At 38.5% G+C, this 9,502-nt stretch overlaps 1 protein-coding gene across 1 annotated transcript; it reads right to left on the bottom strand.

Annotated features, from left to right (window-relative positions):
* Positions 1–1,940: 1,940 nt before the first annotated feature.
* On the bottom strand, positions 1,941–9,283 carry gpr17 (G protein-coupled receptor 17). Its single transcript, XM_042758251.1, has 2 exons — positions 9,155–9,283; positions 1,941–4,622 (listed from the first exon to the last, which is right to left on the bottom strand). Exon 2 carries the CDS (start codon positions 4,612–4,614, stop codon positions 3,595–3,597), a length of 1,020 nt encoding a protein of 339 aa, XP_042614185.1. The 5' UTR covers positions 4,615–4,622; positions 9,155–9,283; the 3' UTR covers positions 1,941–3,594.
* Positions 9,284–9,502: the final 219 nt, after the last annotated feature.

Below are 9,502 nucleotides of genomic sequence, written 5' to 3'. Positions count from 1 at the left end.
AGTGTGAAAGGCTCTATTGAGAGGTAGATTATGAATTTATCTTTTTGACCAAACCACTGATCCTGAAAGGAAAGTGACTTGTGGAGCACACTTCTTCTTCAGTTATGTGTCAGCATTTGGGTGTATATTAGATGTACATTGATGGTACAAGAATATGAAAGTTCATTAAACATAACGTGATGGAGCAAGTTCCCTTTTATTGCAGATGTACAATGAAAACAGTAATAATTTCTCAGAAAACCTTACCTTTAGGGGGTAAAACAGCTTGTCATTTAGGCAGTACCCTGAAAGGTTAAAGGCCCGTTCACACCAAGAATGATAACTATAAAGATAACTATAACAGCGTCCACACCAGCGGATGATATTGTCTGTTTATTCTAAGCATACACTTTACTTCCACTTTAAATTCTCAAGGTCATGATAGCAGGATTGATTCTGATTGGGTGTCAATGTTTTTATCATTCATCAGCTGGAAAAAAAATCGGTCTGTAGTGATTCCAACAGTATCGTGTCTCTGTGCCTTTAGTGTTATAGCTGTGTGTGTGGACTTTGCTATTCTTTAATAATAAAAATTATTTTTAGAACTATATCATTATCTTTATAGTTATCATCCCTGGTGTGGACAGGCCTTAACAGTAGTCCCTTTAGGGTACATATTACTACTCTAAGGTACTTATTTGCACCTTTTAAGGGTAGTTAAGGTATAAAGTTATACTTTGTACATTAGCTGTCCCCAGAATCAATAATTTTTTTCTGACCTTGTACAGTAATTCTAGATATATTTAAATGAACATTTGCCTCCGAAATGAAAATTCTATCATCATCTAGTCAAATACAAAATATGTTAAGCAAGATGTACACACAACTCATAGTAGACTTAAACCTGGGGTTGATGTGCCATGTTTGAATATACAGTACAGTACATAAACATGAATGAGGTTTGAGAATTGCGTAAGGGGAAATATTATCAGTGAATAGCATCTTAAATTTTGGGTTTTTGCTCTTGCAAATTTATTGCATATAGCCTCAGAAGACCCACTTTCATATGGCCTACTTTTCTGGTATATTTTGTCATTTTTGGAGCTTGACAACCCCTGGTTATCATCCACTGTCACATTGTATGGAAAAGAGCAGTGTAAACTTTCTGACTAGCTTGTTTTGAAAGAAAATACTGAAATGAAGTGCTTAATGTTGGTCTTGTTTCATTTTGAGATTATACTGCTAGGTATTAAACTTACTTCTACACTTGTTTTGAAAAAAAAAAAAAAAAAGTTCAAATGAAATGTTTTGTAATCATTCCAAACTCAAATCAGGTGTTTCATCTGTTAATGTTTTGTTTTCTTTTGTGATTGTAATGCCAAGTACTCTTAAGTAATGCACACACATTACAGTCCCTTCCCCCTCACTCTCGGTGAAGATGCCCTGTTATGTTAATGGACAGGAAGCCTTGCACAAAATATGAGGAAAGAGAAGCAAAGACGGAGAGAGTCAGACAGAGAGAGAGAGAAAATAATCTGCTGACACCTCACAGTTTGAGTCACATGATGTGAAAAGAACCTGAATAGTGCCACAGTCGCTTCAGCCTGGTGGTTTCCATCTTGCGTCTTTCTCGCATGCACACAGCCATAAAGAAAGCGGTTATGTTCTACTGTCGGTAAGAGCTCAGCGGTGATGGCCACAGTGTGGTGGGACAGAGTGCGAGTGATGCATTCTGAAGATTTTCACAAGATTCTGCATATTGTCACTAGCAGATATCACATAAGATGATACTCCAAAGTCAAGTGTTATGAATACTAATGGAAGCTGTATGAGATGTGACAAAGTTCTTTGTCACTTTGGTAGTAGTGAGAATTGGGGGTATATTGCAATTGCAAACTACCAAAATGCATCTGATGCCTAAGCATTTACATACTTTATTAAAAAATAAATAATTAAGAAACTTTGAGGTTAAAAACATTTATTCAGCTGATTTAAATGCATTTACAAATTGACTCATAGATGGATTTTAGTTGAGAAATACAGAAAAAAAATAATGAAATAAGTATGATAACACTTAAAATATATTTATACCAGTTGGTTACAGTAATTAAAATAATATAAATAATGATACAACTTCATTACAACAAGTGAAAACTAAACCAGTATTATATGCCACTAAAAATCTTTACTTGTATACCTTAAACTATAAGAGGTATAATTAATGATATTAATTGACTATATAGTGTTAAGTACACATGCATCTAAATAGTCTTAATAACAAATATTATTAAAAAGCCATCAAGGAATGTAAAAAAGAAAAGTAGTATTCATTTCGACGACTCACTGGTTTGTTAACCTTCACACATTCTTACCACAGCTTATGGTGCTATAACCAGAAAATCCCCCTGGGGACCATAAAACATGATTATATATGCAGTTTTTACACCAAGTATGAAAATCATTAGTTTTACACTGATTTCATGAAGAAGGAAGTGCTTGCAAAATATACAGTCAAAGCACGTCATTAGCAAACAGGTAATATGCTAATAAAAACACAACATTAATTTTTAAAAGGCAACACAGTCTTATACACAGTTTAGGCCTTCTTGAGCCTTGATGCAGTTTTTAGTCCTCGTCCACTGTGTTCTGGCAACTGACTGATATTTAACAGTCACTTGTAGCCTACAGTCTTTCACTTTAAAGCAACTCTATGTAGTTTTGGGTATTTTTGCAACTTTGGAGCCCTGTGCAATTAAAGGCTTTATGTACAATTCGGAAACCTTTGTAATTATTAGCAAGTACTGGTGGCCGTTAAGTGAACTGCAGCCAACAACTTATTTGCTCGTGCTCGCACTAGTGCACACGTAACATACAAGAGATTGAACGTGATTCAGTGGCCCTATAGTTAAAAAAACGCAAAAATTGTAATATAATTTACAACTGAACATATATCAGCGTACCTTAAATGACCAAACCATCTTTCAAAAAATTGTATTGAAAGTGTAAAGTATTTTTTTTATTTTGACTCAAGTCCCATTCGTTTGCATGGAGAGGGCGGGGTTTATGATCTGTACTGCAGCCAGCCACCAGGGGGCGATCAAAGAGCCCGCAGCTTCACTTTTCAGGATGTGTGAGTCATACCTGGTCATGGCGAAATTCTTTTTTCGTTCTTTCCTTAGAACTAAAAAATTGGAAATACCTTTGCAAGCGAACATCCAGATGCCATCCAACATTGCTGAGAGCGACGTTGTGATGAATATTTAATGTGCTGCGCGCTTTCCTCTCAATAACAAAATTAACGTAACAAAAATGACAGCGATGAGGAAACAGTGGTTAACATTTCGGGATTGCGCGTAAATGTCACATACTTTTTAATTTCTGGAAAAAAATTTGCCATTTGCCTTAAGTCAGTGTACCATCACAGAGTGATGCTGTAACTGATCTTTAAATTTACATACAGTTACTTTAACATGCCCAAATCACAAGCTTGGTTATTATACATAAGGCTGTTAAAAGTTCCTGATCTTTAATTGACCATATACTGAGTAAGTGTAGGCCGAATCACTAAATCCAATGAAAAATATCCAAACCATCTTTAAGATTTTAATCGCTCGCTCAGAACTCAGACTTTGCGTTCAGGGAGCTCTCATGTGTACCTTTCAGGTCCCCGCTTGCAGTGCCGGACCCCCCTGACTTGTCTCTGCAAAAAATTCTGCGAACGCTTTCCCTAAACTTCTCAGCAGCAAACAGGTAGACCAGGGGATCCAAAGCCCCATTCAGGCAGGTGAGAGAGGAAGTAAGCCGGTTAGCCAGGGCTAGTCCTCGTTTGATTTGGCAGGATAAGTCTGGGTGTCCGTAACCCAGGATGAAGGTTGCACGGCTTAAGTGATAGGGCAGAAAGCACACTATGTAGATAAGCATGACCAGACCAATGGTGCGGAGAGCTCGGAGTTTCAGTGCTGGCTCCAGCCTTGAACCTTTCCGCAGACTGTTCACTATCATCAGGTAGCAAGAAAGCGTGGCAATGAAAGGTGGCATGAAGGCTACGGCCAGAGAGACGAGGGCATGCCGTGAGGCCTTTTCTCTGTACAGTTGCAAGCATATGGTAGAGCCGTTGACTTCTGCAGTCTGCTTGGTGACCAGTAGGGGCGCCATAGACACTATCACCAAAGCCCATAGTGCAAAACTGGCTATGTGAGCGTAAAGAGGGCGCCTGACCTTGAGGGAACGAACAGCATGTACAACAGCAAGGTATCTATCACCTGCAACACAGGCTAGGAAGTACAAACTGGCATACATGTTGACATAAAAGAAGAAGCCTGCAAGACGGCAGGGAATTTCACCAAATGGCCAATGTCCCCCAGTTAAGTGATAAGTGGCTCTGAGGGGTAAAACGAAGATGTAAAACAGGTCAGCGACAGCAAGATGAAGCAGGAAGACATTGGCTGGAGAAGAGTTTCCTCTATGGCGGGCGAAGATCCACAGGGCAAGGCTATTGCCGTTCAGCGCCAGAAGGAAAACTATAATGTAGTAGAATCCAAAGATCATGTTCTCCACTGTACTGTCCACAGGTGGGCAGCTCTCCATGGATCGATTGGGCAGCAATGTGGGAAGTTCTGTCAGGGGGGACTCCATCTTTGTAACTGCAAACAAAGGAAAAGAAAAACATTATTATTATTATTTTTAATTAAAATATAAATGCTTATATAAAACAATTCTATAAATTTTATTTTTGAATTTATGAACTCTTAAATAATAATAAAATATTATAAAATAAAACAAATTATATACAGTGGGTACGGAAAGTATTCAGACCCCCTTAAATTTTTCACTCTTTGTTATATTGCAGCCATTTGCTAAAATAATTTAAGTTCATTTTTTTCCTCAATGTACACGCAGCACCCCATATTGACAGAAAACACAGAATTGTTGACATTTTTGCAGATTTATTAAAAAAGAAAAACTGAAATATCACATGGTCCTAACTATTCAGACCCTTTGCTGTGACACTCATATATTTAACTCAGGTGCCGTCCATTTCTTCTGATCATCCTTGAGATGGTTCTACACCTTCATTTGAGTCCAGCCGTGTTTGAATATACTGATTGGCCTTGATTAGGAAAGCCACACACCTGTCTATATAAGACCTTACAGCTCACAGTGCAGGTCAGAGCAAATGAGAATCATGAGGTCAAAGGAACTGCCTGAAGATCTCAGAGACAGAATTGTGGCAAGGCACAGATCTGGCCAAGGTTACAAAAGAATTTCTGCTGCACTTAAGGTTCCTAAGAGCACAGTGGCCTCCATAATCCTTAAATGGAAGACGTTTGGCACGACCAGAACCCTTCCTAGAGCTGGCCGTCCGGCCAAACTGAGCTATCGGGGGAGAAGAGCCTTGGTGAGAGAGGTAAAGAAGAACCCAAAGATCACTGTGGCTGAGCTCCAGACATGCAGTTGGGAGATGGTAAAAAGTTGTAGAAAGTCAACCATCACTGCAGCCCTCCACCAGTCGGGGCTTTATGGCAGAGTGGCCCGATGGAAGCCTCTCCTCAGTGCAAGACACATGAAAAAACACCTGAAGGACTCGAAGATGGTGAGAAATAAGATTCTCTGGTCTGATGAGACCAAGATAGAACTTTCTGGCCTTAATTCTAAGCGGTATGTGTGGGAGAAAACCAGGGCACTGCTCATCACCTGTCCAATACAGTCCCAACAGTGAAGCATGGTGGTGGCAGCATCATGCTGTGGGGGTGTTTTTCAGCTGCAGGGACAGGACGACTGGTTGCGATCGAGGGAAAGATGAATGCGGCCAAGTACAGGGATATCCTGGACGAAAACCTTCTCCAGAGTGCTCAGGACCTCAGACTGGGCCGAAGGTTCACCTTCCAACAAGACAATGACCCTAAGCACACAGCTAAAATAACGAAGGAGCGGCTTCACAACAACTCCGTGACTGTTCTTGAATGGCCCAGCCAGAGCCCTGACATAAACCCAATTGAGCATCTCTGGAGAGACCTGAAAATGGCTGTCCACCAACGTTTACCATCCAACCTGACAGAACTGGAGAGGATCTGCAAGGAGGAATGGCAGAGGATCCCCAAATCCAGGTGTGAAAAACTTGTTGCATCTTTCCCAAAAAGACTCATGGCTGTATTAGATCAAAAGGGTGCTTCTACTAAATACTGAGCAAAGGGCTGAATACTTAGGACCATGTGATATTTCAGTTTTTCTTTTTTAATAAATCTGCAAAAATGTCAACAATTGTGTTTTCTGTCAATATGGGGTGCTGTGTGTACATTAATGAGAAAAAAAAAATGAACTTGAATGATTTTAGCAAATGGCTGCAATATACCAAAGAGTGAAAAATTTAAGGGGGTCTGAATACTTTCCGTACCCACTGTATATATATATATATGTGTGTGTGTGTGTGTTTAAAGAAATAAAAATTAATGATGGCTTGAGGATGGATTAAACTGATAGACAGTAGAAATTATAAACAAAATAAATACACACACAAACATAGGGCTCGAATTGCCATCCCCCGGTGGAAAAAAAGGACAAAATATGCTAATAATTTCGTACAACAGAGTAGAGCAACGCGGTGTTTCATTCATTGAATGAATCTGTTTTTGAACGAATCATGTGAGCCAGTGATTCAACGGTCCATTCACTTGTTTCGTTTCTAGTTGAATCAGCCGTTTTGAACAAATCTTTTGAATGATTCAATAAATTATTTATTAAAACAGGGATTTGCTGCCAACTACGGGCATTTTATTGTCATCTTTATTTATCCATGACAGTCCTAAACCAGCCAAGGTGCCAGCAGAAAAACATATTCAGCAAAGTATTGTTTAATTAGCAGTATTGACCCAAATTCCTTAATTTCAGACCCAGAAGGGGAAAAAAAGTCTTAAAAATAATAGTTTGTTTTATAAGGCTAATTTTTCATTAAATAAAAAACTTTTTTAGACAAATTTGTGAATTGTGTAAAATTAGCTATGGGACAAGTCTGAGAAAATGTCCCTGTGGAGCAGATGATTTCACACACGCTGTGCTGCATGAAGGTGCTGGAGCATCCTGTGGCCAAACCATAGTCACTCTCAGCTATCTGCTTACAGTCTCAGCCAGTTGTCCTCATGGCATTCTGTTTGTCAAATCTTTGGTGTGTGTACAGGGCAGCCTGACTCAGATTCAATGAGCAAACTCTGTTTGGAAGAGGCATTCGTTCTAACCTGCCATCCAGTAACAGTTGCTCTATTAATAATCAGGCTGAATGAAGCATCTGCAGGGTTGAGATGAAGACCTTTTCTTTAAAGAAAGGTTCAAAGTAGGGGAAAAGTTCACCTGTTACTTCTAGAGCTGACAGTTTGGATCTTTGGATCTTTCTCTTTCATAATATTATAAATATTGCATCATAGGAGGTTGTCGTTTCCATACATTTCTAAATGATTTCAGTGATTTCTTGCAAGTTGCAAGAGTCAGTGACAATGTTTTGTCAGGATCTATTAATTTTAAAAAATACATTAAAATGTAAATAAATAGCAACATCTATGAAGAGCATGTTTTTTATTTCATAATTAAAATTAATTGGGGGACACACAATTCATAGCTATGAATAATATATGAACATATGAAATATTTGGGCATAATCTAAAAAAAAATTATTAACAACAAAACTGCTGCTATGCTTAGTAAAATAATAATAAAAAACAAACAAAAAACAAACAAACAAACAAACACCCATGTCTGCCAAATAACTTTCATGAGATGCAACTAACATGCAGAAATATGAAGAAACATGAGATAAATAAACAATATAAAAATTTAAAAAGCGAGAGAGGACCCCAGGCTAGTTCAGGTGTTTACATGTCATGTGGTGCATGAAGCTATTTATAAATTAATAATTCTTACCAAACAAACAAAGAATAAATTTAGATTTTATTATTATTATTATTATTTTAAATAAACTCACGTGTTCAAGGAATAAGTATGAGGAAGTATTGGCATTCTTATTGGTCAGATTGTCCAAATGCAAAATCAGTGGTTTGAATTTAAAGTTAAAGCGTTAGTTCACCCAAAAATGAAAATTATGTCATTAATGACTCACCCTCATGTCGTTCGGAGGTCTTACGGGTTTGGAACGACATGAGGGTGAGTCATCAATGACATAATTTTCATTTTTGGCTGAACTAACCCTTTAATAGAGGCCTAGTGTTTGAATTTATAAAAATGTTTAAAATGTTCACAGAAAGCAAAACAAATTGAACATTGAATTTCATTTCCACATGCTTTGGAATACTTCTCTGAAAGATGCCTTTCTTCATGACTAAAATATGCTACCAAAACATTTCACAAGAACATTTCACTGGAGTCGGGATAATGAGCACTTGATCAATATTTTCAGAACACTTTAGACAACCACAAAGTGGGTGTGTACAAAGGAGTTTCTCAAGATCCTGCCAAAAGATTGGAAAGTGCTGTGGAATTTGTAAATGAAGGGGAGGAAAATCCTCAAATCCCAGAACATGCCAAACCCTCCAGTACCATAAACAGAAGTAGAGAACTACAAAACAAGTTCTCCTGAACTGTGCTTAGAGGCGTGATTTGCAATTGAGAAATCCAGATGTTAATGCATCTGGTGGTTCTCTGGCGTGTGGCATGACACTATGGAAAAACACATTACTCAGACAAAAAAAAAAAAAAGAAAAGAAAAGAATTTCCAATGAAATAGTATAATCCAGCAGCAGCACCAGTCCAAGTGTTCCGTGGTCGTCTTGAAAACACATTCCAAACCCCGAAAGTCTTGAAGAACGAGGTTTCTCCACAGGCTGACAAACAATACAAAATCACTTTTGTGTTGAAGAAATAAGTGGGGGTCAAGCTGGGGTTGCAATGTGACACTAATGCTCCAATACCACATCAAACAAAAGCAGCAGAAGTAATCACAGGCATGAGGCACACTGCAGATTAACCAAAGCTGAACTGCAGTTCAGCGTGGACCGACACGCTTCCAGAACTCAAGGGAAAACACAGCCATAGGAAACACTTTTTTTTTTCTTTTATAAATAATACAAAAAATGTTTAAAGATTAATTTGAAAAAATATATGCAAACAAGTTTCAATTGAGCCAGACAGCAGACACTGAGAGAGTAAATGAAGTCAATGAGAGACTCACCAGAGTGTTGATCCCTTAACAGCCTGCGCAGTAGTGACGGTCTTGAGCAGAGTAGAGGAGAGAGAGCTCTGCTGCCTGAAAAGTGAGAGCGAACCAGCAGCTTCTGTTGAGCAGAGGTGGATTTTAGTGGCATTGGAGTTTACTGTTTTTGGGTGTGTTGTGTTTGGGGTTGGGTTGTGTTTGTGATTTTTGTGTCACCAACAAATTTGATCACAAAAACGCGGTTTGCAATGGGAAGGCTCTAATGTGACCCTTGACCTCAGCCTTTCTTTGCAATGCTATTTTCTTCTGAGGGCCACTTGTGTGCTCCACAATTACTCGAGTCAGAAGAAGCGGCACATTTCGACA

The sequence above is a fragment of the Cyprinus carpio genome, chromosome A6 (genome assembly GCF_018340385.1).
Source record: "Cyprinus carpio isolate SPL01 chromosome A6, ASM1834038v1, whole genome shotgun sequence".
NCBI lineage: Eukaryota > Metazoa > Chordata > Actinopteri > Cypriniformes > Cyprinidae > Cyprinus > Cyprinus carpio.
The sequence above is the reverse complement of the archived record's forward strand: the minus strand, read 5'-3'. Positions and strand labels throughout refer to the sequence as shown.

What these genes read in the sequence shown, in the direction of transcription:
- gpr17 (XM_042758251.1), bottom strand. Translation starts at nt 4,614, where the DNA reads ATGGAGTCCCCCCTGACAGAACTTCCCACATTGCTGCCCAATCGATCC.